The sequence below is a fragment of the Parambassis ranga genome, chromosome 1, assembly GCF_900634625.1.
Source record: "Parambassis ranga chromosome 1, fParRan2.1, whole genome shotgun sequence".
Classification (NCBI taxonomy): Eukaryota; Metazoa; Chordata; class Actinopteri; family Ambassidae; genus Parambassis; species Parambassis ranga.
Genome location: NC_041022.1, coordinates 16,840,552 through 16,868,489, shown reverse-complemented (window position 1 = coordinate 16,868,489; position 27,938 = coordinate 16,840,552). Strand labels below are relative to the sequence as shown.

General features: G+C 40.7%; 2 protein-coding genes across 3 annotated transcripts; both read left to right on the top strand.

Annotated features, from left to right (window-relative positions):
• Window positions 1-27: 27 nt before the first annotated feature.
• pik3r6 (phosphoinositide-3-kinase regulatory subunit 6) lies at window positions 28-16,750 on the top strand. 2 transcript variants are annotated; one of them, XM_028407124.1, is made up of 21 exons: window positions 28-75; window positions 7,726-7,810; window positions 7,963-8,064; window positions 8,396-8,487; window positions 8,676-8,744; window positions 9,154-9,286; window positions 10,141-10,210; window positions 10,366-10,564; window positions 11,158-11,305; window positions 12,095-12,181; window positions 12,996-13,239; window positions 13,374-13,658; window positions 13,796-13,895; window positions 14,277-14,399; window positions 15,053-15,160; window positions 15,253-15,355; window positions 15,438-15,499; window positions 15,685-15,775; window positions 15,851-15,912; window positions 16,008-16,114; window positions 16,337-16,750. In XM_028407124.1, exons 2-21 carry the CDS (start codon window positions 7,753-7,755, stop codon window positions 16,491-16,493), a joined length of 2,400 nt encoding a protein of 799 aa, XP_028262925.1. In that variant the 5' UTR covers window positions 28-75; window positions 7,726-7,752; the 3' UTR covers window positions 16,494-16,750. The 2 variants fall into 2 exon arrangements, with proteins under 2 accessions (XP_028262925.1, XP_028262934.1); XM_028407133.1 differs by lacking the exon at window positions 28-75 and adding an exon at window positions 6,452-6,528.
• A 1,891-nt stretch (window positions 16,751-18,641) lies between these two features.
• Window positions 18,642-27,213, top strand: pik3r6a (phosphoinositide-3-kinase, regulatory subunit 6a). Its single transcript, XM_028413526.1, has 6 exons — window positions 18,642-18,744; window positions 22,430-22,550; window positions 24,489-24,562; window positions 24,877-24,991; window positions 26,806-26,876; window positions 27,098-27,213. The coding sequence occupies exons 1-6, from the start codon at window positions 18,666-18,668 to the stop codon at window positions 27,211-27,213; spliced, it is 576 nt and encodes a 191-aa protein (XP_028269327.1). The 5' UTR covers window positions 18,642-18,665.
• Window positions 27,214-27,938: the final 725 nt, after the last annotated feature.

Genomic DNA, 27,938 nt, shown 5'->3' with positions numbered 1-27,938 from the left:
GAGTAAAGTGTCGTAGTCAAACTGTCAGTGAGCGCAGACAGAGTGGAGGAGCCACATGAACAACTTTAGCTTCAGGTAAGCTTTCTTAAACTCAAACGTAATTACGTTTTATCAGTTGCAGACAAGTTGCAGTTTGCAGTTTGCACAATGCAGTTTTTACAAATGTATTCAATACTTTACTGTCTACATGCGGAAAAGTTCAATTCGACGACGGTAAACATGATTTCTGTTAGATTAACTGTATAATTTACAAAATAAAAGCTGTGCGACGATTTTTTTCTACTCTTCACATCTTCAGCTTTCTACAGAGAGGGTTTGTTGTTGGTTGAGACGTTTGTGTTTTGTTGTTTTGGTCTGCACGATGTTTATGTTGAGAACTGATGAGCCGTGCCTGTTATCTTGTATAGTTGACTGTAGCCTACCATGCAGATAAAATATGGCGGTAGTTTATTGTAGAGCACCTGGCTCTCTACAGGGATTCACGTCAACAGCCCACAGTCCACCCACTCCTGTCTCTCTCTCTCTCTCTCTCTATCTTTTTTTTTTGAATGGACAAGTGAGACGTCCACACTTGATGGCCAGTGGCACGGGAAGACATGGGGGCGTCAGTTTATTTTTTCCCTCCTGAGATAATAACAGGGCTTTGATAACAGTGCCTGATCTCATGGAAGCTCTGGCTCTCTGTTGTGTCTGCCTGAGTCTAAAAGCACGGCTGTGTTTCCTCCAGCTTCCTTGTTTTAAATCTGAGTTTCCTGGTACTACTTTGGGTTTGAGGGGGGTGTACAGTAGGTTGTCTTTGTTGTTTTTGTGTACGTGGTCTTAATTGTGCTTAAAATAAGCAAGTGGTATTTTTTGGGTCCTAAGCAATTTTAGTAGGGTTTGTTGTGTAAATCTCAAAAGTGCTACAGGCTGTGCTGAAATCCATTTTAGTTACATATGATATTCTCCAAAATTCAGACCAGGGGCGTCTCCTTTCTGATCTCCGTTTTGATGACTGTAGCGTTGTCATTAGTGTAGTCGCTTAGTTATGACAAACACCTAAAGTGACATGTTGCAGCTAAAAACAACATGTTTTGTACAGCTATTAATTAAGAACAGGTGCATGGTGCAGTTAAAACAGCCCCTGAGGTAAATGAAGTTACTTATTACAAAAAAACTTTGTTTTCCTGTCATTAATCTTTGGCTGAACAAAACATTGTTCCTTAGATCACAGGATAGGTGAATTGACAGGGATGCCAGAGCCGTCTCTCGGCATAGGCCCTAGCCACCCTTCTGCAGGGGGCACTGCTGCAGGTAGAGAGTCCACAGGATTTGCAGGTCCCCGCACAAATCCTGTGGAAACTGACAAGATTGATTTTTGCCTTGAGCGGGAGTGGGTGGTCAAGGAAAAAAATTCTTAGGTACAGTTTGAACTACTGCTATGTTACAAGCCAGAAGGCTGGATTTTGTTTGTTACAAAAGCTGTAAAAGAATTCTAGACAAAGCTAGGTCAGGAGAGGGAGGAGAGGCTCCAACTAATTAATTAATAAAAATAATTAATAATAAAACTTCATTTTTTAATCTCATAACTCTCGTAGTCTATCTATCTATCATTGTGGGGGCGCCACCATGGCTAGAGCCGACTGAGGGGTGTGGTATGTACCCCATGAGCATCATGAGCCACCATAGTGAACTTTATCTACAAAGACTCTATAGTCCACTCTAACATGTCCAGTTAAAACAAACAAAACCAACCATTTAACAGCAACAAATTTTGGTGAGGTATCCTAAAGGCATGTTAACACTGAAATAATCTTTGTTCAGTTGATCAATAAGCATTGATAGGGAGGTCAACCCACATGAGGCCGTCGGCGTCACAGGGTCAGGCACAATGTGTGTGCTACGAGGAAGTGTTTGGCATTCAGCTGGGAGGCTGGTGTTTCTGAGGTAGTTTGGCAAAGGTGAGCATCGGCACTCAGGCCACTCCTTTTGTTAGCACTGTGCACCATTAGCTTTCATCTGCATACTGATTTGCTTTTTAAGACACTGCAACAAATTAATTTTTATCTGTGAGTTCAAAGACAAACAGAGATGACTTGTGACATGCTATCAGTGAGTGCTTGTGAAGTATATTTAACTCATGCATGGAGGGCAATCGTTTAGAATAATCTCCTTTGTATGGCTGTTGCCAAAGACTTTCATGCCTCGCCTGAGGCTATAACCTCATATAACAGTCATGACTTGGTTGATTGAGACTGTCATTTGATGTTTAACTCTCACAGTATAGGAACAGTTAGAGTGACTTACCGAAAACTAAGTTGAAACTATTGTAATTAAAATGACAGTTTTGGGCTGTAGGACTAAAGTGATGATACTTTTCTCTTTTTTTAAACAAATCATTTAGACTTAACCTTTCCTATCACAAAGATATATTTCTGTTATCATTTTGCAAAATGGTTATTTATTTTAGTAGCAGCTATGTTTATGTTTATTACAAAATGTGTTGTAAGATCTCCAAAACAATGATTTTTACATAAGCCTACTGTAACATGGAAGTTTTAGACTAAAGTGGTTTAAGTGAAAAAGTCAAAAATGTAATTTTTTATAATAGTGACTATATTGTGTTATTTTATGAAACCAGTGGCAAAAGTGGATATAGTTGAATGTTGAGGTTTGCAATGACTTTGTGTGCCACTCCATGCACATGCAACTGCTGAGCTTTTTTTCTGCCTACACAACTGTTGGACTTCTCTGGAAAACTTGACCCAACATTTTAAATCACATCCTTACCCAAAGTTATTACAAAACACCCCTAATTCCACGTCCCGTCCTGCATGTACCAAAATACAGACAGCCGCAGACCTTCTCCGGTTTAAGACACCGCCCTTTTGTTTGTCCTGTGAGCAATATGAAAACAAATGGCAGCACTTTTTGGCAAAGTCATGTGCCTGTGGGTTGCTTGGAAAGCAGCGGCTCCATCGTGGCCAAGTGTATGAGCTGCTGGTCGTGTCTATGTGACGCACATGTTGCATCCTGTGCTTGCTGGGTTACTTTGCTCCCTTCAGCCTTCTAAGAAAGTTCACTGCTATGATGCAACGGTGCCCCGTTTATGCCCAGAGTTACTACTGACTGACTGATCACAAGAATCCTCGCATTTATCCGCAGACCTTTCCCTCACTGTCTCTGGAAACAATATTTGCCCTTTCACATGCGTCACTTTCAGTGTGCTTGGTTAAAGAATGTGGCAGATGTACTAAATATTTTAGCTAGTGAGTGCTTACTCAGGTCAAGGGTGAATTTGATAAAACAGCTTAAATTTTAGGAAAACCTGTGATGTGATGCAATTGAACAAAAACAGTAGGATTACCTACTGACCTACAAAACACAGAGGTGTTTAAATGACTGGTTTGTGAAATGTTGGCAAATTTAACCACTCATACTGTACTCAAAGTACCGTACAACTGCAGGAAAGGATTGAATAGTTGATACGGTGTCATCTAAATAACAAATATGGATCATTACTGATCAAGAGATTGAATGAAAACATAATTCATTATTATTCAGTAGTACCCACAGTGCTCTGGTTGTCCACAAGCCGCCTTCTGTCAGAGGCCACAGCTGTATCTAACAACACCGTCTTTGTTCAGAGCTGTCTATCCACCATAAGAATGAATTAAGAAGTATTTCATGCTGAAAAAGGAATCTAATTACCACCCCCCTTGCAGAATCAGCTCACACTGAATGCTGTGTAACAGAAGGCTAAAATATGCTGTTTTGACTAAATTCTGAAGGATTTCAAGGCTGCAAAAAAAGCCTGCTTCTGCTTTTTCATGTTAAGTGTAAGTGTTGATCACACAGCAACGCTTTTGCACCTGTCATGTGGGTCTTGTGCTTAAGAAGTGTGGTAATGCACAAACATAGACAGTTCATAATGTGTGTCTGCTTCTGCAGTTGTTTTTCAGTGCAACATTTGAACAGAACTTCCTGACCGCTGTGTCACCTAATCCAGCCTAAATGCCACATCCTCAACTGACCCCTAATGGACCAACTCACACAGTTCTCACTTATGAATAACACACACACACTTTTTGGGAAACCCCTTATTTTCCTATCTGTCTTCCTCTTCCTTGATGGATCTAGCATACTACCACATGCTGTATAAATCAAAACCTTATCCATATTTTCATACATTCATTCAGCTCCTCCCCCTTTTTTCCCTCACATATCTACCTGTATGCTGTAGATATGAGAAATTACTATAGAACATGTTTGCAGGACATGAGGAGGAGAGGGTCAGGCAGGTTAACTCATGCATAGACCAAAAACATACACACATTCATCAGGCTAAGAGGACTTCCTCTTATTGTTTAGTATGTTGATACAGGAAATCAATTTGATTAATATCCTCTGGTTCTTATACTAAATTAATTGTTGTCTGTTGAAGGGATTTCTTTGCAATATTTGCTTGTGCACATGGGTTTCGGCACACATCGAACTGTATACAGACAGAGAAAAACATATACAGGAATTGTATTGGGGCTTTTACCATCAGCCCATTAAACACAGTTCTTGTAATTCCATACATAAAATTTCCTGTTAAAAAAATTTAAGAGCTTTACTTCTTACTTGTTTTTCAGGTATTACTTGTTAGCACCAAAGCTGAAACACTTTGCAGGTGCTTTCCATTCTGTGCAGGTCTATATAAAGGAGAGTCAGTGAAGCCCATTTATAAGTAGACCCCCTACTATCCTAGTTTGGGGATTTCCTATCAAGTGAACACGCACGCATCCCCACCTCCGCTGTATTACCTTAATACCACCTCTCTCTTGGTCTATGAGCGCACTTCCACACTGTGCTGTTGGGTCCTTCCTGTTTTCTGAGATGTCTGCAGTGTACCTCAACGGAAATAAGTGCTCCTGTTTTCAGTTCGGCTGCATTGTTTTAGGGCCTCAACTGACCAGTGCAATGAGTTGCTTCTCTTGCAGAGAAGGTGATAGATATGTCTTGTAGCCAAAATTTAGATCAGGAACTGATTCACATTAACTGTAAACAGTCAACAGTCAATGGGGATGTTTGTTTGCGTGGCATGTGGCCTTGGCACCTGTATCAGCATCTTGGCCTATTTTCTATTTATTAACAAGATGATGATCCATTCATTTGGTTGGGTTTTTCTTGCACTAATTGGACATAAAATAAAATAAAATAAAATAAAAGATGTTGCAGTAAAATGTGGTGCACAGTGGTACTCCTGACTCTGATGGGTGAAGTGTAGAGCTGTGCACCACCACATTTTTTTATTTCATTTTTGTATGCATTTGTCTTCATGTTGGACATCTCATAGCATACTAGTTTTTGAATTATTACTCTTTTACTCTGTGCAGCTGAAACATAAAGTCAGTTCCTGGTGTGACTCACATCAAATTCAATTTTTTTTCAGATGTTGAAGAAATATATATTTTTTAAGTTTTGCTTGAATCCCGTTTGGTTGGTTTTGTAGCTACGCATGAGGACTACTAGCTTGTTCCGTGAACTTTTGAATGTTGTTCAGAGTCTGAGAACATGATATTCAATTCCCCAGAACAAAAAATACAAAGAATGCCAGACTGGAAATTGTCATGTATCATGCATAAGACAAAGCAATGCAAAAGGTCAACCATAAAACAGCATGTTTTCTTCAGGCTGGGCTTTCCAAACGTATGTTACGTTGACATTCTTTAAATTATGTTGGGTATCTATTTTTAGAAAAAAAAAACTACTTCCTTCTGTTTCTCTCTCTCTCTCAGTCACTCTTTCTCTCGCTAGTTCTCTTGTCTAAATATAGGGCATCATCTGCCCACTCATTTTGACAGAAAGGAAGTGCTGCAGCTTATACACTGCATAATAAATACTGTAAGGAAGATGGAAACGGAGTGTATGTCTGCACATCTGAGTGGCTGAGCATCCATTCATGAAATTGTTCATGCATATGCATTGTGTTTGGTCTGTCTGTTTGTTACTATCAACAACACACAGGAAAAGGAAAAAAAACCTCTTAGACCATCTTGTGCATTAAATGAACAAGAAAAAACTTATAGAAAGAAGGGGGAGTGAAAGACATTCAGGCACCCGGAAACTTGTGGTCAAACAGGCAGCGTTCATCTGCTGAGGCAGCGCTGTTTTTGCGTGTGCTGCTTTTCTTAGAGGGATCAAGAATAAATCCATCACACTAAGTCCTTTCATTGTTCATTTACAGCCAGTGGAATGACCCCCTAGCCCCCAAATTGTTTTGAGTTTGTGTGTTGAAAAAGATCAAAAATATCAAAATGCCACAGGCAGAAATGTCAAGTCTGTCGTTATCAAATAGCCAGAAATGGAGACGTATTGCGTATTAAAAACACTGTCCCCTTTCTCTTTACCACTCCCCTTTCAGTGGTGCAGCCATGCAAACAGTGCTTTTTCGCTGTCACCAAACTCATACCACTCTATGACTCACACACGCTCTCACTCACACTTTGTCACACACATTTTAGTGTAAGTGCCGCCTGTGTAGTCAGTGCTTGTATGGAACGGGTAAGTTTATGCAATATTCTCTTTTTACACCTGTTTACTTAATTTTTTTACACCTGTTTACTTAATGGATGAGAATGATTTTTGTAGTTTTGTTTTGGCATTTTTTTTTATTATTTTATGTAATTACAGTAGTAGTTGAGAAACTAAACTTGTTCTTTCAGCCTATTTCTACATTGTCTTGTTGCATGTCAAAGCTCTTTATGTTTTCTTGGTTAGTCAGCATCATATATTTTTATCTGTGCAGATTCATTGTTGGTAAAATCCTTTTTTCATACAAACTTCTTAAGAAAGAAGTTATAAAAAAAGCAGCAGATCATGTCACATCACCCATCACTGTCGGTATGTGGCAGATCATAGTGCCACAGAAAATTGCATCAGTTTTATATATATTGCTGCTGTTAATGTTATTATTATTATATGAATTTGACCATAAAGGATCTGAATCTAAGCTGATAAGCTTACAGTGGGTGGCTTGTGTAGAGGTAGATTTGACCAAATTTGTGTTGTGGGGGTTTGTGAAGTGACTCATAAACTTGTGTGGGAACTTGGGATTAAAGTAGGCAGTATTTTTTTTATTATAGAAACATTTTAACATTTTAAACACCAGTGAGGAGTGTGTGAGAGGGTGGGTGGGTGGGTGTGGGGGTGAGTGTTTGTTGGTTGTTTTGTGGATAAACTGTATAGATGAGAGCAGTTTTTTATTTTACGCCTTGCATAATGACAATAAAGATTCTTGATAAACAGTCTGAATGTGCTAATATTTACACATCATTTTCAAGGCGAAAATGAACAGTCTGAGCATTGTGTCACTTGTAAGAATGAAGAAATACAGCAACTGATAACTTAACACAAAAAGCATTTGATATATATATATAGTGCTAAAAACCCATAAGCTACTGAACCTGTTCTTATGTGACTGTGCTATAGTTGGAAAAACAACTAAATACTCATTTCACACTCAGATGTAAAAAGTAGTATTATATGACACATGGAGATAGCGATGATATCATTGTCTGCCAGTGTCTTAACAGAGAACTCAAGCTTTAAATAACTCCACTGAACTGTGTCATTTTGCACTCTGCTGTTAGTAAGCAGGCTGGAAAAAACAGATGGTAGGTGAAGTCTGGTTAAAAACCTATGATGCCCACTCACAGAATAAAGGTGATACATCCTTTCCACGTCCCCTTCTATTTGCAGCTGATGGACCTACAATGTGTGTGACCCATGACCAACAGGGCCCCCTGGGATAACTTGAGCAGTATGCACAGCATGGAGCCGACAGGTAATACATGCAGCACATATACACTGATATACATGTATCTTAGCTTTCTAGGACTTTCAGATTTTAATAAGGTGTTTGTTTTAGGCAAAATTAATTACTATTCAGTAATTAATTTTGTAGTGTATCTCCTGAAATCTATACTTCATTGTCAGATGGCTGCTCACCTACAGTTCCAGAGCCAGAGCTATATCGCAGCGTCCAGGCTATGCTACCCAGAGAAACAGACACACAGCGCCCAGACTGTTTCAATAAAGGTACAATATGATCGTTAGCAGTAATAAGTGTTTATTCATCTCATCTTAGTATGTCAGAAAATCTCAAAAGGTGTATTATATGTGTCAAAATCAACCTCACGTAAAAGTTTGTTTTTCAAACCACCGTGTAAACATTTCCACTGCACAGATTTAGTGCAGGCAGTCATACTGTGGAATGTTTAGCTGTGTCAGCAGTATGGGTGCTGTTCTGATGTTACTCATCAGACATATTTTAACACTGTAATGGAGAAAGGTGTGACAAATCTAGCAACTATTTAGTACCATGGAAATTTTGCATGTGTTCCTAACTTGTGTGTGTGTGCGTGTACAGGAATGCTGAGATGGACGCTTCACAAGAAGGTTCAAAACAATCCTGTCAACAGCTTATCTCTGGTGTGGGTACTGATAAAGGAGCTGGAAAAGGTACTTAACGGTAGTCTTTACTGTGGCACGTCTGTCACTTTTAATTTTGCTGTGTATATTTTGATTGAAAACTTGGTGGGTTATTTTTAAAGGATCCTGTAACTAATGTTATTATTCTGTTTAAGTGAATCTGTGAAGGAGGTGCTGTGTGCATCCCTAACCTGACATACTGTGTGTTTTCATGGCAGGCTGAGAGATGGGATTCTCGCAAATACATCATCCCTTTGCTCCACACACTGATGTATGCCGTCATTCAGGTACAGCAATTCTGCAACATTGATGTACTGCATAAAGCTGTCTCACATTTTGTGAATGGTGTGCCTGGTTCTGTATACACCTGACAATACAGTATAATTCAGTACAATATGGTGATTCATCTTTATTGGTCCTGTATAATGAATCTCTAACATGGTTGAAAATTCCCAAACAGTGTGTCACAGGCAAGCAAAAAGTTACATTGCATTGCTAAGTTATGTAACGGCACTGTTGTCAATGTCAATGTCAAAATGATGATGATGGTTGGCTTTTAATTCCTGGAAGGAATGCCATAAATAATTTTAACCTTAGACATCCCCTCATTCCTCATACTTCAGCACAAACCTGATCACTGCCACAACTTTGTTTTGTAGCATGTTTTTGTGATGTCTGTATGTGGTGACTTTCCAGACGGCGTACATTCCAGATGAACTGTACAAGCGAGTTTACGACTTTTGTAAGAGACTACTGACCTATCCTCATCCCTACTGCACCATAGGCCTCAGCTTCTCCAGACAGATCAAAACTGAACGCTTCATTCCAGGTATTCACCGTCATACGGTGGCTGAATTTTAAATAACGTTGTGACTAGTACACGTCAAAGTAGCCTTCTAGAGGAGCTCCGGCTGATAGATCAGTGTAAAGTTGTCCACCCAGAGCTGATGGTAGTTGTAGCAATCAGCTCCTCTGACAGGCACCCCTCATTGTTTCAGTCACTGGCAACATTTGTGTTAGCAGCTGCTGTTTCCTCTCAGTAGCTCAGGTTCATCTGTATGATCTTGCGAGGCTAATGCTGCTGCCGTGGGGTCTCCTATACTGTATGCCACACTACTGACTTAATTAAGTCATGACACCTGTTTACCCAGAAGCAGAGACAGCTGGAACAAGTTTTAGTTATTCCGAGAACCAACTACTTGTTTAGTTCCTGGAAAAATAAAATACCTTGTAGCTGAGCCAGCGGGAACACAAGTTCACTTCCTGATATAAGATGATCTGTGAAATCTGTGAGATGATGCTTTAAAGCAGAAATTCAATGATGACGGTGGTGATCTAATGGCCTTTGTCACGATATTATTATTATGTGTAATTTTCCCAGAAGACAGCAAATCAAAAAATCAGTTATGTCCCACTCATAATGTTGACAATATACATAAATCCACTTTAGGCCAATTTACAGGCTGACAGCTGCTTATACAACAGAGCTCAGGAGCAAGTCTGACCAGTTGAGCTGATTTCTCGCTCGACAACGCCTGCTTGAGAAAACAAGCAGTGAAGCAATGGGCCAGTATACAATAAAAAAAATATTCTAGCTTTGATGTTGAATGAGCTGTTCTCCTGGCTGTCATATATGAGTGTTTGCAACCACATACTGTGATTTAATGCAGGTTTGATCCACAGGTCTAATGTACGAGAGGATGCTCACTGCCGAGCAGAGACTAAAAAGTGAGCACTATCCCTTTCAGGAAAGGTGAGTCGTATAAAACTTATTTACTATACCCAAAAGTACAATAGAAGCCTCACATAGCGGGTAATTTACTAAAACGTGTTTCCTTTTCAATGCTTTATGTAGTAAAGCCTACTGTCCTTGTGCATCACTAAAGCCTGCCATGTTGATATCTGCAGGGTTTTTGTTTTGGCTGAACCAGAGGTCTTCTCTGATTCTTTGATATGTGAAGTGAAGGGGGATTTGGAGGCGTCTGCCTCAGCTTCAGGTGCATTTCCAAGTCCTCTAGATCACATGCGCAGTGTGGTTCAACACTCCATACAGGCTGCTTTAGGAGCAGAGAAATGCAATGGACCAAAACTGGCTCAGGCCCTGAAGGTCAGTATGATTCTGATGTCACTTTCATCTTGCTGATGAACTGCTGTGATTCTGTCTTAATAATAATGAATAAATAAAAGCCATTAGTGGGCGTGACTGTACACATGCACAATGAGGAAGTAACACAGTATCTAAAAATCATTATAGTAGATCTCAGAAATATTAATAATTTATTGCACCTCTTCATCCTGCTCCTTTTTTATCTTATTAATTCTGACTTATATATAATAATAAATGTAAGCTGACTGGTGAATGACATCACTAGTCCCTCCATGGAAAGCTTGTTGTCTCTCAACACCAGAATGATTCATTAGGATGAGGTGAACATCTGTCAGGCCAGGTTTCTGTTGATGGCACGAATAATCCCTGCTTCATATGTTATATTTTAAAGGTCTGTTGTTTTAGGGCTGCACAGCAGAAATGTCTCCTGGCACTGGTCCTAACATAACACCTCAGCAGGAAGCGCACATGGGGGCAGACCTACACATATTGCTGACCATTCTTAGCCTTTTAGCTGTGAATGCATAGTCTCTATATGTTTATCTTCTTGTCAGCTTGTGTTTTCAATCGTGTCTTTTTGTGTTCTGGGACAGGACATGGGTCAGGACATTGAGCCATACTTTGTGGAAGTGTTGGCGGCTTTGGAGAAAAGCGTCGAGGAAGGCGGCAGAGGGGAGGGGGCGGCGATGAGGAGTCGTCTTCACCAGCTGTACAGCGAGATTGTGGCGGACGCAGACTCAGGTAGCAGCTTTCAAAAAAGGAAATACAAAGTAAGGCAGAGTTTCTGTGAGGCATAGCTGTTCTGCCTGAGTCATAAATAACTTGCTGCTTTAGTGAAAGGGGGAGAATTACAAGAACCATACCAGCTGTGTTATGGAGTGGAGCAAAGAGCAGATAAGAGAAATGAGATGAAAACACTGCCTGGAATAGTGGCATTAAGTGGAACAAACATTTTCACCGTCTACTTTGTTGCATTACAAATTGCATCTGGCCTGCTCATGTAAGGGTTGTGAGGCAGTTGTTTTGATTACTGAAGTGATTTAATGAATTGAGAGAAAATTATGTTGCAAATTGTAGATTGCATAAAGCATGTAATGACACGGGCCTGACATCTCATGTGACCATTGTAAAATCATATTTTCCTGAGCTCGTATTCAGTATTTCTGAGCTGCTCCATATTTGAAAGCCTGTTTACATGATCAGTGATCCACAAGTGGTGCAAGTTTAGAAGGGCTTGACACACTGCAGGCTGCTGAGATCAAACATGTCACCATAGGCCAAACCTGTCTCATCAGTTGTCTGTGTTATTAAAATACCCGGATATCTATTTCCATAACATCCACTCTTCTCCCCACGATTATCATGTCGGTAACCCATCCGATGAACATGCTCTGCCTTCATCCCAGCTGGATAACTAGAGGACAGACATGAGAGGAAGTAGTGGAGGTGGTGAGGGTCGCTTTGTTTTAAAGTTTCATTGTGACACTTTTGGTCTCTTCCTCTCTCTCTCTTCCTCCATGTGTACTTAAGCTCCATTGTCTGGTGGATCACTGTGTGATTGCCCCCTTCCTAACCCAGAGATGAGCTTCCACCTGTGGACAGAGGATCTGGATATCTGTGAGTGGCTCGGGATTCTGTGGGAGGTCTAGAGGAAGTTGTTAATAACAGTCAGCTGAAATGATTTATGCTGAACTTGAAAAAAGCACCTAACTCAAAAATGAATGAAATGTCCAACCTAAAATACTAAGAACATTTTTCTAGGCTTCCTGAATACTATAGATGTGTGATTGTTGAATTTCGAACAGTTTATTTCTGCTGGTGACCAAAAAAAAAACCCAAACAGTAGCTAAGGGATTTTCCATAAGGTCTCTTTTGATTGTGCGACACTGATACAGGGAAATCATTTTGAAATCAAAGTGTACCCACCGACAAGACTCAACAATCAAGTGAATTATGTAGCTTTGAACTTTATTTTGAAATATTTAATACATTGTTTGACAGGTTGAACATCATAATTAGTTTACCAGAGCTGGTCCCACCTAATTCATGTGATTTTAAACCAAAATGTCTGAAAATCAATCGATCAGTCAAATTAACTGTTATTAGGTCATGTGTGCAGTTTATAGTGCGGACCTCATATTGTCAGTATAGTCAACGTGTAAATCATCACACTTGAAAGCTGTAATAGCTTCATGTGATTTTGAAGTGCTGTATCCTCAACCCTATACTAGCGCACAGTGTGAAGTAATGTTTTTTCCCCAGGAGAAAAGTGGGGCATGCGTAAAACTACATATCACAAAGCTCATGTGTTTGTGTTCTGAAGTTCAGATTAAATATGAGAATTGTCAGTGAGTCTTAGTCTTAGAGCAGGTGCGATTGTTTTAAAAGGGCATTGTTCTAAACAGGTGATCAATGTTGAAAATATTGACAGGGCGAGAGCTGGCCAAGTGGTTTCGAACCAGCTCGATGCCAGAGCAGTTCTCCCTGAGCCAAGAGCAGGAAGACTTTGAACTGGGCGAATCTCCCTGCGACCCGATGCCATCAGACATGACTCGCTTCTCCGTCATGTCCAATGACAGTGGAATTGAAAGGGACTTGCCCTCCAACACAGAATCCTCTCTCTCATCATCTTTGGACTCTGCCAGCATCAGTGCAGCGTGGGAACAATGCAAAGTGTAACTTTAACATTTCTGTTCAAAGCATATATTAAGAATAAACTGTCCAAAAATTACTTTATTGTAGAAAAGTAATTTTTTTCATGTTCAGGACTAATGCTAAACTAAGCCTTTAAACCTCTTCCTTATTCCAGTGAACAAGAGACGGTGAAGCTGAATCGGCGTGGAGGCATCAAGATGAAACCATCTGTAAAGGACAGCATGGTGCTAATGCAGGACACCTTAGAGGACCACGCTAGCCTCGGAGGAGGAAGTGGAGGGAGGGGAGGAAGAAGGGGGACCACTCTGCAGAGGCGTGCAGGAAGCAGCACAATGCAGAACCCCTTCCCCAAACAGCAGAGACACTTTACTGCCAGGATAGTTGTCATGGGGGATGACAGAGCAGTGGGCCGCCTGGCCAAGGCCTATTACTACTTCAGGTAAGGGATACATTATGGTTGCTGCTTTGTGGAAATTTATGGAGTGGATGTTCTTTATATATGTTAAGGTTGACATTTGGATCCAATATCTTTTGTTTAATATTAAAATGTTGTAATGTTGTGGTTGGCTTTGGTAGGAAAAGAGAAGCACGAAGGCTTTTTCTTACAATGAAAGTCAATCTCCAGTTTTACTACATCCCTGTTTGCGGTGCTGCAGCTCCCACCTCCTCTGTCAAGGTATGATAGCTTCCTTATGTCAACACAATCACAGTTACTGTGTGGAAGTCAACAAAGTCCAGAGATAACAAGACACAGTTTACAAAAATAGTTTACTTATAGCTTAGTTCCTCCCTAAAACAGCATTTAATAGTAACTTTTAAACATTATACAGTGTACACTTTTTACATGTTGTCTAACAAGATTTCTCTAAAACAAGAATTGAAATTATATTCAGCTTGAGAATATTTGCTTGCAAAATAATAATGTGTTGCATTTAGCATCCCATTGTACTTGCACCTTCATGATTATTTGCCTACGTAAAAGCAGAACTTGCAAACTGCTGTTGTTCCTTCACCACGTTGGGTTTTGGTTCCACTTTCATGTTCTTGTTATTTACAGGAAAACCTCCATCGATCCAAAGGGGATTCATGCACTCTTGGTTCCTACTTGAGCAACGTGGACCCATGGTACAACTGTAATATCAGGAGCCTGGGCTGCATGATCCCAAAACTGGCTAAAATGGTAAGATACAATGCAGCAAATCTACACACACAATCGCTGTAGGCACATGTTCTTACGCAGTGTGTGCAGTGTTGTACTTTGTTTTTCAAAAATGTCACCACATTACCGTGCCTCGGTTAGCCGACATGGCAGCTGCTGTCAGCATAAGCTGAAACACAGGAAGTTGCATAACGAAGACAATAAATACATCAATGTTAATGAAACCGCAAGAAAAGTAGGCTAATCTGAAAGACGTCTTGACACAGCTCTGCCTCTGAGGGCTTTACATGTGTAATGTAAGAAAATGCTGTCAATGAAATAAAACATAAATGTGGAGGGAAATTAAAGATGATTCTTGGTTTAAATTTACTTCATATAAATTCATTTAAGACTCTTTAGAACAGCTGTAGCTGGCATTTTTCTTTGGTAATTTCCTCAAACTCAGGCAGGTTAAATGTGACTTTCTTGTGAAAAAAAATAATGCCATAGCCATTGAGAGGTTTGTTTAGATGTCATAAGGAGTTCAGATAGAAATGCACACATAAGAATTAGAAAGGTTAAACTGTGTAAAACCTGGGTTGTTAAATGTAAGTAAATCAGCATGCACAGTTGACCTTTCAGTGACTTGTTGCATTACTCCCTGTGTGACTGAAGTGGCTCTTTGTCTCCCCTAGCAACAAGCGAACCCTGGAAGGCCGAAAGAGCCTATCATCTCTGACGTGATTTCCTACTACGTCCGCAGCGGCCAACAGCCTGTCTACTTCACCATCTACTTTGTTAAGGTAGATTGCTATTTACAGCGATCAAGACACTGTTTTTTTCTCCAGTCTGCATCCACTCAGATGTCTTAAAAAAGTGGCTTGATTTCCATTAGATCACATTCACCAACATGACAAAGGATCCTGTGGAAGATGTGTTCCTGGCCCATCTGGAGATGGAGTTCCCAGAGTTCAAACGCATCTCTGCATCAGTTAGAGGTGAATTAGATAGACATGTTGAAAAACCTTTTATTGTCTGTGCACAACCAAGTTTACCAACCAGCCTTTAACTCTCCGACAGATAAACAAAAGAAGAGCTCAGGGGAGTTATGCGGAGCTGTTATCTCGATGAATTACAAGAAGGTAAGAAGCGTGATTATTTCCTTATCAGATACCTGCCGTGGGAGTGTAAGTGTAGGAAAAATATGTCATCAGTTACCAGAAGAAACACTGAGATAGTTCCTTTTCCCAGATTGGGTTGTTGTGTGCATGCCTTTGTATGAACACATGATCCCTGATGCCTGCTCTGTTTGTGTGTGCGTGTCCAGGTGACATTAAGCGGCCGAGACATTGATAAAGGAGTTTCAGTCAGGACGTCAGGGGCTCAGATCAGAGCTATTCCCTCTAGTGAAGAAGAAGGTTTGATAATTTGACACACTCAATATTAATAATTTGCAATTACAGTCAAAAAAAAATGTAACTTTCATCTCATAGATCTGAACTGTTTGACACTGACACTGAATGAGTCTTCAACAAAAACAAAAAACAACGCTGTGGTGAGTCAGGTCATATCATAATAATGAGTGCTCAGACAGTTTCTGTGAACTAGGTTGGTTAATGCAACTAAAACCTTGAATTTTGAACTCCACAGGAGTCAAAGATTCGGACCAGCCACATTAAGATTCGCACCTTGGAGTGTCGCTCCTTCACTGTCACACTGGACAAAGATTGTCGGAGGACCTACAAAAATGTGCAGAGGTAACAGGACTTAGAGTTGGTGGAAAATAATGTTTTATGAGATGCAGCTGTCTCCAGTTCATGTCTTTACGATACGAATGTTCTGGTTTACTAGACTACTTTTTCGCATTTAAAATTTTACTACACAGTTTGACCTGGATCATTTTATATATAATTTAATCAGTCTGGACCCAGTTTCTCTTCAACCCAGGCTGATCTCCAGCGCATGTTTTTGTGTTGCAGCATCGAGATCTCCCCTTGTCTGGATCCTGGTTACTGTGTCCAGAAAACCATGAGGTCTAAATTTAATCTGGGAGAGGATAAAGATGCTGGACTGAGTAAATACATGAGCAAAGGACTCCCTCTACCAATCAACACATTTGCTGGCATCATTAACTAAGGCGAAGAAGTATCCCCACAGAGGGAAATTAAGACTCTCCATGCTGTTCTTAACTGTGGGATTGGCCGTCGCCCCTGTGAAAAGATGAAAAGAATCCCCCTTTGAGTCCTGATGAGCTGCTCCAGAAACCAAAAAAGTTCACTTCCTGTCCGTGTGGACTGTCTAGCAAGGATTTGAAAAAAAAAAAACTTGAGCTACACATCAGTTACTGTGTTCAGCTGCTTTTACAGTGGCAGGAACAGAATTGCAACACACTGCAGGTTATGATTAAACCTCAGCAGTGTTTGACACCAGTGACCTGCTGTGAACCTACAGGCACTCAGTACATGTAAATCCGAATAATGCCAAAGAACAATATTGCCTTTACTAGTGCAGAGAGTGTGTATGAAGGTGTGCAGATGTCTACACACGAAAGATTTCAGGGCAATGAATAACTGGACTATTAGTGATGTGACATTGCTGAAATGCCACTTTAAAGGGTTGATTGTGTTACAGTTACTTTAATTCAAAGATACACTACCTTTTTCTGCCTCCTTGTCACACACACACACAGAGGAATGCAGCCATACATAATCGACTTGCCTGTCAGCTATAGAAACATCCAATTATTGAAAAACTGGTACGATAACAGCTGACTCAGTCTTATATTTGTCTTAGCTCAGTCAACTAACTTCCTGCATGTGGTTATGAAGGTGCAAATGATTGGCATTGGCATTGGGTTTAGTGTTTGGAAATGCCCAAACACGCTATATACAGTGTAGAAGCTCGAACCATGTGCAATGTCAGGAATTACTACACTAGAGTGTGGGTGCAGAATGTAGCTGTTAAGACCGCTGACTGATGACCAGCAAGAGATGTAAGGTGCTGTGACACATGCCTGATGATATACATGTGTGTCCACTCACTGCGTGGTGTTATGAATTATCAGTGTGCAAACAGGGGATGCATTTGCAGTAAAACTGCAGTATTATTTATCGTTTCTTTCATAGCAACTGTGTAAAACAAAGCATATGACAAAATCCATGACTACATCAGTGATTATACAATTACTGTACATGTCATGACTGTTAAAGCATTCCCATGACGTACAGTCATCATATGAGGATGACTGGCCCACTGGGGGGCGCCACAGATCACAGAAGATGCGCACAATTTTGTCTGCGCTGAGATTGTGAGGTCGTGAGATTGTTATGTTTGTGCACATTAAATTTATAAAATCCCAATACCACACCCAAGGATGATCAAAACTGTATCATCTAAATCGAAAACATTGTTTTGATTCACATTTAAATCCATTAAGCTATTTATTACTGTTGATCTTAAGCAATCTTTAGGTCAGCTAGCGGCCCAGGCTAGGCCTGGGTATGAGTTGGGGTTGGCGTGCCTGGCTTGTCATGGAAGGAAGACAAGACAGTCAGGGAAAAAAGATTGGGAACCATTGCTCTAAGGAATAGCTTGAGATCAGACACAACTGCTGCTTCAGTTGTTACTGATCAAAAGCTTTAGTACTTTGTGTATTATCATATTATACAGCCAAGAACAGCCCATACCGCACATTGGCACTGTGTCAGCCTCAAACCTGGTGGAAGGAAAAACAGTCAGATGACATCAGTGAGGTGTGTGTTTGTGTGTCTGATGGCAGCGTAAAACCATGAGAAATTCATGGTATATTTTGCACATTTTCTTCAAATGTCATATACAGTATATCAGAATGTAAAAGTGTAAATAAATTATTTTGTTTTGTAAAACTCTGTTGGTGTTTTTTTATATAACCCTTTTACCACATGCCATGTACTAATATTATATTAACACATCATGTGTAGAATAAGCACTTTATTACTTAAACAAAATGTGTTTTTTTAAATGCAGAAAACTGGCTGTAAGTCTGTCAGGTGGCCACCAGATGGCGCTGTTTAGCTGCCCATCAAACCCACTCACTGAGGGTATTGAGATGAGCGCACTGTACGCACAAAGACACACCGTTACCTGCCAGGGCTGCTGGGGACTGCTGAAGCATCTGTGGATCGGCAGGCTGGTGACTGACTGACAGGCGGTAACTCAATGAAATAACAACCTGAGACAGCTAGAGGACCCTCCCCTGTAGTTGCCATTGCTGTTTCCCAGCCTTTGCAACAGGAAGCACACAGAGAGGGGAGAGCAGCAGCTGGACGGATGGAGAAGAAGCGAGGATCTTCTCATCAGTACGGTTCACTGGAGCACACTGAATGGAGCAGAGACAGCAACAAGCCAGGTTATCAATCAACAAATACTGCAGCGATTTTACTTGTTGATGTAATGACTTAAAGTGAAACCGGTCTTTATATTTATATAGATTCCTGTGAATTTCAATGTGACTTATTTAAATAACATTGATAGAAACAGACCTAGTTACAGTGAATTTATAGTGTTTTATCTGATTATATGTAGCATTGTGTGTCTGTGTGTGTGTGTTCACTTTTTTTTACCATTTATGTCCAACATTTGTACAGTAAGTAGAACCAATCAATGTATTTTCCTGGTGGCAGTACAAGCAGCAGCTCTGCAAATGTCAAGAATCCACAGGTGTCTTAATAGTGTGTGTTTGTGTGTCCTTGTTTGAGTAGAAGGAAAGTGTGGATGCATCAATTAGTGACCATCAATTGAAATGAAGAATTGCAAATCCAAAGGCAGACTTTTAGGATAATTCATATTTAATTTATTATCATAAAAACAGGAACACAAAAGCTCCTTCTTTTCAGGTTTTATTTAGAATAACTGCTCATGTTGACATTAGGACACTGAAGTAACCAAAGCTGTACACCTGTGTTTTTTCCTCTTTATTCACCTCACTTGTGCGTTTATCCTGCTCACCCTCCTCTCCTCCTCCACTTATGCATCTTTGTCACTGATCTGATCTTTTTGTCACTACGCTGATCCGCCTCATTAAAATTAAAGCGCAGGAGAAAGAAACGGAGTGTACACTGAGCACATAACTCCTGTCATACAGGGGTTTGGATAAAGAGGAGCTGCAAGGTGAGGGAGACATGAAGGGTGAGATGAGCAGAATGGAAAAAGGGAGCTGCGAGAGAACATTTCACATCAGGTCTAGTGATGACTCATAACTGCTCAGTGGCAGAATAACCTGTCGTAGAGAGCCTCTGCAGCAGAACAGGCTGTCTTCAATGATGTAATAACAAAAAAACCTCAGACGCCACGCTGTGTGCTGCTTCTGCACAACAGACCTGAGGTCAACATCCAGCTAAAACCAGGTGTATGGGAATTCCCATTCAGGTTCTGGTTTGCTACAGATGAATTATAATCAGTTTGCTTTGAGTAGAGAAATCATGTTGTATCAGTGGAATGTTTCCGCTTGCCATTTCATGTGTGACAGGTTTTTAAGGTTTTTTTTAACACCTCATTGATCTGTTGGCCATTGTCTGAGTCCTTCAGAATGTGATGATGCAACACATTGTTATATGGGTATGTGGGCATACTTTAGTCTTGTGACAGTCCCAGGCCTAAGATCCAGGCTGGGTTTTGTAGTGTGCTGCATGCAGGCCACATGAGTTTCTGATTAGAGGAAGAGTCTTGTGTGGTCTCCAAATTTGTCCTTCCTATATGAGCCAGGTTGTGACAAAATAGGGGCTCGTTGGCTACAGTATCACACTGTTGGACTGTTTTGTTCTAGGGGGGTTGAGAAAATGGTTGGAGCTACATGCTCTGGATCACATCCATGGATTTTTGAGAGGTCGCTGTAAGTACCGGCCACAATTACGATCCGACTCGGTGCTGAGGACAAAAGTGTGAAGTAACATGCCCATGACGATCACATAAATCACTGATAATACAAAGATAAGAATGCAAAGCAGAAACAAGTCCTGCAGAGGAGATCAGTGCAGAACTTAGTTACACCATCCTTTTCTAGCATCAAGCATTTCATACATCATCAATCAGCTGAAACTTTGTTAGAGCCTAATTTTTCACAGCAGGTATTCAAATGCAGTAGTTTGCTTATTATATATATTGAAATCTTCTGTGCAACAGTTCAGTGCTGGTTGATTTTCTGTTTATTAAATAAACAAGCTTTTGTGTAAGTTTTTATAAATTGCAGTTCACCTCTCAGCCTCTAGGCTTCAAAAAGGAGTCAGTCTCCATAGACTCCCATGTTAAAGTAGGGAATACTGCAGAAATAAACAGCACAAAAACAAATTGAATCTCTATTAAGTAATAAAAAGTTTTTCCCCTTTTATGATTTTTAAGACTGTACAGGGTTTTTATTTGTCTAAAGATAGTTTAGTATCATTAGACATTGGGCTGATATGCAATACATTGTAATCTTACCCTTCAGTCAACACATTAGAAATAAATGAGAAGGCGCGAGGAGTGAGTTTTAATACCATTAGCAGTTTAAAGCTTCTCCTCTGAAGTGTCAAGGTGGTGTTGATGCTTCTCTGACGTCAGCCGGATTTGTCATAGTAACAGAGAGCACAGAGTATTTCAGGATCCCTGTTTGTCTGTCATACTAAGCAGGCTGCGTTGTAGAGAACTGCAGCTGTGAGCCCCCAAACAAAGCTGTAATGCCAGCAGGAATGTGAGTCTGTGTAAATTGGCAATTATCATGAAACACAGTTAATGCTTTCCACAGAGCATTTACAACTACTACCACCCTGCAGTCATGTAATCTGAGGTTGAAAAAAAATATTATTTCTATACACTGCTCTGCTCTGCCTGTGTCATCCTTCATCATTACAAGAAGGTCAGTATATTAAATCTTTCATGCTAAGTGGCTGTTGTATTAAAATGCGGTTACAGTTTGATTCAGCAGCTTTCGCTACACTTATGCTTTTGCGCTTTGTTGCTCTTTCATGCTTCTTTGTGACACTGTGCTGTGTCTGTATGGCAGAGATGTTCACAAGCATTTTTTCCAAGTCTCAAGTCTTTGTAGTGCAGTCCGAGTCAGGTCTCAAGTCTTTGTAGTCCAGTTCAAGTCGTCTTAGGTCTTTGTAGTCCGGTTCATGTCAAGTCTCAAATGATTGAAATGAATGTTCTCTCATTGGATTGAAAGCATCCTGTAAGTCAAGTCACAAGTCTTTGTTTGTGCGATTTAAGTCTTGGATTCGAGTCCCCATCTCTGGTGTATGGCAAGGCCGCTCCTTATTGTAAGGCAGAGGTGCAATGTCAGTAGTGTAGTTTGCTAGCTGAATTTTCTGCTTCAGAGGGAATTAGGGAGTAATGTTTGGACTGACACATCATGTGTCAGCGTCATGTTTATCACTGTGTATCGTGGCACCCTGTGCAGTATTTCATATTTATTTGCATGCCAGTAATGCTGCTATGTGCACTCCGTATCATGCAGTTGTTGTAAATAAATGGTGAATCATCTTACTATATTACTATGAATTAAATACATAAATGCAGGTATTCATAGTATATCAGACTGTGTTGAATCGGTGTGAAAGATTACATTCAAATGCCCAAATGTACATTTCATTTTTAATCAATACTTTGTGGTGATTTCGTTGGTGTGATGCGCCCCAGTGAAACATTGACTTTCAGTGACATGATGCTCTCTCTGCAGTGCAGGTTTACTGACAGCCATATTGGCTTTTCTTCTAGGTTGACCCTCCAACCTGCATTTTTGCAATTAAACTGTGTGTCTGTGTGTGTGTCTGTGTGCATATGTCTGTGTGTGGGTGTGCGTTATAAGCCGTGCCAGCCACTGACACATGGTAATTTGGCTGTGACGCTCTGCTCTGCTCCTCATCACGGAGCAATTTCAAACTACATCTGCTGCATCTGTTTATACAGTTTAAAATGCAGATTTATGTGCAGTTATCATTCTGCACTCATCAGTTCATCAAGTCAGGCCTGTCTCTGTGTGACTGTTTATTGGTCAGATGGAGACGTGGAAACATATTCCCCAAAGATGTGCTTGTCCTTCTCTTTCTGTCTGTCAGAGGACGACGTGGTGTCCATGGCCGACTCCACCATCACTGTGGATGACATTGAGGGGGAGCTCTTCAAGATCGAGAGGATCAGAGATGTGCTGGTCAGGAGGGAGTCAGAGCTCAGATACATGTGAGTTACCTCTGCTGTTTGTAGCGAGTTCACTGCTTTGGAAAGAAAAAATGTGACTCACTTCTTAATTATTTCCCATCCTGAAAACAGTATTGACTAGTATTTCAGACTCAGAATAAATAAATAAATAGAATAAATAAAAATAGAATCAGAAGCAACAGAAACACAAAGCTTCACCAAAGTAGCTTTGTGCGTCACATTTCACCTGCCTGTATAGAATTCGGTAGCAAAGCAGGAAGTTAGCCTTTTTATATTAATTGTAAAACAGCAGCAAACCAAACATAAACATAAGCTGTGACAATGCCAGAAATGGGTTTTTAAGAGATTTAAAGAGCCCAGAATTCCTGGGAATAATCATATCTCTATTGAATGACACCCATGAACACATTAATTGCTTCCAGTGCAAGCAGGGACTTCTCCTGCCAGTATGGAGCAGTGGCAGAAGTGAGTTGAGAGAGCCTCAGCATTATCAGACCAAGCTCAGCAACAGCTATGCTTAGGCGTAACATAGCTCTGAGTAAGTATGCACGCAACATGCTGATCATATTGTGCTACCATTACCATGTTACATGGAGACCTATTGTTGGTAATGGATTACAAGGCATTCTTTTTTTATTGTGATCCTAAAACTAACACCTCACTGGATCCAGGCTTTTCCTATCAATCTCCTGACACATTGCCTTATATTCACACCCCTCATTTACCCCCCCCCCCCCCCCCCCCCCCCCCCCCATCACATCGCAAGCTGGTCCCCATTAAAATTTCAATGGCTCCACCAGTGCTTCCCTGAAGCAGGCTAATGCATGGATATTTATTCATACACTCATCTCAAAGATAGGCAATATTACTGTTCAGATGGCAGGAGGGGATGTAAGAGGTGGTGTGTGTGGAGCAAAAAGAAAGAGTCAAGCAGATAGAATGGAAGAGTAAGAGACTGAGGGAGAGGAGGGTAAGTATAAGGAGGTGGAGAATGGAGTCACCAGTCCAAAAACGTATCTCAAGGTGTGTTTTCATTTGTATTCTGGGCTTCATGGCCATTTCTTTATCCACAGACATCTTACATGACAGGTAGCCGAGCGCGGAGGCAGGATTCAGCTGACAGTGATGCATGTGTATGAGCTTCTGACCCTGTGCAAGCCTGTGTTTGCTGTTTTCTTCTTTTTTTTTTTTTAAGAAATTGAGTTTCTGGGATGCAGAGTTTTGTTTTTGTGATGGTCTCTTACTTGGCAGGAAAGGCAAAAAGTCTTCCATCCCACCTCACTGTCAGTAATGATCCTCTGACATGAAGAGCCTTTGAGAGAGGAGGAGCATGATGCAGGCAGAGTGAAAGCTATCAGGCTCAGATATGCCTGAGGGATTTCTGCTCAGAAACGTTTGTGTCATCTCCTGTGTGAATTATAAACTCACTCCATTTGAATTTTATTCCAATGTGAGTCAGGATCACTCCTTCTTAATCCAGGTATGATGTCATCCACCATCGTATGCCTTTTAAGAATTCTCCCTAGACTCTCAGCGGAGGACAGCTTTGATGTTTTTGTTCTTAAACAGCCCAACAGTCTGTGGTGTTTGTGCGGCATATAAAACCTTTTATTCAGGCAAATGTGCACCTTCTTTTTTCCATGGATCACAGTACTCTGGCCCAGATTTACACCCTGATGATGTCGCAGCATTACTGTAGCAGGGTGGCTGTTCACACAGTACGTACTCAGCACTCCATTCGTCTGGACCCAAGAGATTGACATTTCTGAAAAAATACAGATACAGCGCCAAAGTTATTCTGTGCATATGATCTATAAACAGTCCCATTAGAATGATGACATCTGCATCTCATACTTAGCTTGTTTGTTTGTTTACTGAAATCTTCATATGTCATTGTAAACAAATGAAAAGTGTGTCAGTGTGTGTGTGGTTTTCTTTTCCCTTTTTTTGCCTGAGCAGGATGGATGACATTCAGCTGTGCAAAGAGATTACTCGCCTGAAGAAGGAGCTGCACAAATTAGTCTCAATACCAGGTAGGAGTCCTTTGGAAGCTGAATTAGATGAGGAGATCAATTCCACTCTAAAGATTACAGACCCAGCAGGAGGTTAGCTTTGATTTGCATCGAAAGTGGAAGACACATTAGCTCTAAATGTTATTTATTAATAAATGAAAATACAGTAAAAATGAGGGACAATCTAATTAATGATTAATGATCTATCTTGAACACCTCCACATACAACTTTGTGCATGAGTTGTGACACAAATTGAAGCTGTAATCTATGTGTAACGGTATGTCTCTAATGTCATACTCTGGATATACTGATGATTTCTTTCTTTTTACTCCAGATAACGACAAATCCAACGAGGACAAGCAGAAGGAAGAAGAACTGCTGCAGCAGATCCACAAGCTGGTGGAGACCAGAGATTTCTTAGTGGATGATGTGGAGTTTGAACGACTCAGGTGTGTTACTGCTCTTTATTACAGACAAACTTACAGTGGATGTATGAAAGGAAAACCTTCATGATGACAGATATGCCACAGATTGGTACATCGGTGTAGTCAGTAATGTTGATATAGTGGTGTCTTAGTTTAGCATCTTAAATATGCATGTCTACACAAAGCTGCTTTACTTCTGTCTATGAAAACACCGGAAAGTTCCCTGAGGCACGGTGCTGAGTGAACCACTGAGTGCACAGCAGAGAGCCATTTCAATTAAAGATGTGTCAGTGAACACTGCAAGAGGAGTCACCACTGGTTAAAAGACACACTTCAGTCAGCCAGCTGATGTGGAATATATCAGTGTGTACATTCAGAATCTCTGCAGCATTAATGTTTGGCTCTGATCTCATCACTCTCCTAAAGGGGATGGTACTGACCTATTCAACAAACCGCACTTATATGTGATTATTATACATGGCGGCGGCCATAGACTGTAAATACAGATGGACAAATTGTCTGGACTGACGGTCATTATAAAGTCAGTGCTATTGTCCAGTTCGAGCAGCTGCTTACCTCCAGAGGAAGCTGGTGTTCTAGGTGTGATGATGGCCTGTTTGTGTCTCCTCTCAGATGACTTTGTGGTGCAATAGTAGCCACAGCCTGTGGTAATAGCTAACTAGCATGCTACTTTGTTTCCCCTTTTTGTCATTTAATTGTTGGTGGCACCCATCTGAGGTGACAAGGAGAGAATACCAATGATTTAACAGGTAACAAACGAACCCCTGCTTACAAGCTGACCTCGTTGCACTCGGTGTGAACGCTCTGTAACTCGTACACATACATCCTCACAAGAGTCTTCACACTCAATTTGTGTAACTTGACATGTAATGTGACCTGACAGTCCATATCCAGATGCAGAAAAAATGTTTTTATGGTCTAATCTCCCATCCCCTCCCCTCCGACAGTATCAAACATTGTTAGTTTGTGTGAACAGCACTTTATATTGGCAGCTGACAGCATGTTGTGAAAGCGCTAAAGGGCCGCTGGGAAGGTGAGAGACAGGAGGCAGGAGAGCAGCAGTGTGGTAATGGATCATAAAGAGGAGAGGATGTGACAGCACTCAAGGCCATGATGTCCATGCTGATAAATATAGAGATCTGTGTTTTGATATTCCTCCTATTTCTCATTACAGATGTCCCTCGTGTGATAAATCTCACAGTGAACTTTCTCAGTTTAAAGCCTTGATATATATCAGTATCCTCATCATGCATGTGTTCTGGTGTGTGTGTGATAATAAACACTGCACAGATCTAAATATATCTAAAGTTCTCATCATGCGGCTGCCAGATTTATTGTATTTGAACATCTAGTTCTTTTTTTCCCTCCCAGAAGATTGTTTTTTTTTTCTAGCAGGTGTCTGAGGAAGGTGTTTCATCTCTCCACATTTACCATCTTGAAGGAATTAAAAGTCGCCCAGTCTTTTGGAAAGTTTTTTAAAAAGACTTGTGGTACTTGTTAAAAAAAATCACTCTACTGTACACAGTGCCGTCCTCACCGCTGTCACTATGGCAACCAATGAGCTTCATCTATTGATGTCAGATTCTTTCTGTCATCAGGCTCAAGTTAGCCCTGATGTGTCCTGGGTGTCCAGGAATAGAGTTCATTTCTGCTCTCTCTGCCATGCTTGAATTCAGCTGCACCACCATATCTACATGGACCTCCTAGGGGGACTTTTAACTGCACATGCATATAATCCTCTGTTTTTATTTTAGGTCCTCTCTTGTAGATTGTACTTTGTGTATGTGTTTTATACCTGTTTGTCTGTATTTGCACAGGGAGAAAGAAGAAGATAAAGAAATGGCAGATTTCCTGAAGTCAAAATTCCCAAGACACATGAAGAAGACAGGTATTTAAGCATGAAACTGTAAGTTTGTGTTTGGAGGCTTCAAATGATGATGCTTTATATATCCACTGACTGACCATAACACAGGGGTGTGCTCTTTGTATAAGGGCATTAGTACATTTGTTCTTTGTATGCGGATGTGTCAGAGAAATGAAGCTGCCTCCAGCTGCATGCACACAGCACACTGTTCGTTTCCCTTCAGAGTGACTTTTCTCTGTTTCCAGGTGTGCCAATCAGAAGGGGGGTACCAACAAGGGCTCAGCAGACCTCCTCACCTTTCACTAAGACAGGCCTCACCCTCCTGAAGGAATGCTGTGGCTTTACATGCGCCATCATGTAAACAAGTGGCACCACAGAGGAGGCAGACGCAGGAATCAATATTTCCAGTTTCAGCTATTCAGTCCGAGACTTTGAGGCAAAGATGAAGCACGGTGTTGCAGAAATGATGTGGTGCGCTGTGTCCGTGGAAGGAACCAATTTGTGTTTGATTTCATATCCTCCTGTGTCTCACCCTGTTTACAGCACATCATGTATGTAGTGTTCACACTAATTGGACTGAGCCACCACAGCTCACCCACACGTCTTACATTTATAGACTTCACTGAGCTACATAGCTGCCTCATTATAAAAGTTTTGCAGGAGTCAGCAGGACAGTCTAGACACCACAGGAAGTATATAATTAGCATTAAGGAGATAATGCTAATGAAGATGACATTAATCGGGATCTCTGTTAGGATGACGTTGCCTATGGTTTGACTGCTGGCTCCAAATGGGTATGACCTTTTGAGTGGTGGTTTGTGGAGACGGGGCACTTTATCAGGTTCCTAACTAATATTATGTAAAGACTTTTTCACCTGTCCCATTGTTTTGCATTGATGGCGGTTAGTTTGTTTTAGAAAAACAAAGGTTCCCCTTTCTATAGTCAAGCTAAATTTTTAAGTCAATGCAGCCAATTCTGTGAGGTCAGGTCACACAGGTTATTTTTGGTGGGTTGCACAAACCCAAACAAACAAACCAGTTCATTGTTATTGTATATAGTGAATTCTATGAGCCTGTTGCTACTGG

What these genes read in the sequence shown, in the direction of transcription:
- pik3r6a (XM_028413526.1), top strand. Translation starts at nt 18,666, where the DNA reads ATGGAGAAGAAGCGAGGATCTTCTCATCAGTACGGTTCACTGGAGCAC. An exon ending in CAGAGACAGCAACAAGCCAG is followed by an intron (nt 18,745 to 22,429) that starts GTTATCAATCAA and finishes TCTGTCTGTCAG; the next exon opens with AGGACGACGTGGTGTCCATG. An exon ending in CAAATTAGTCTCAATACCAG is followed by an intron (nt 24,563 to 24,876) that starts GTAGGAGTCCTT and finishes TTTTTACTCCAG; the next exon opens with ATAACGACAAATCCAACGAG.
- pik3r6 (XM_028407124.1), top strand. Translation starts at nt 7,753, where the DNA reads ATGACCAACAGGGCCCCCTGGGATAACTTGAGCAGTATGCACAGCATG. An exon ending in TCACCATCTACTTTGTTAAG is followed by an intron (nt 15,161 to 15,252) that starts GTAGATTGCTAT and finishes GATTTCCATTAG; the next exon opens with ATCACATTCACCAACATGAC. An exon ending in AAACAAAAAACAACGCTGTG is followed by an intron (nt 15,913 to 16,007) that starts GTGAGTCAGGTC and finishes TGAACTCCACAG; the next exon opens with GAGTCAAAGATTCGGACCAG.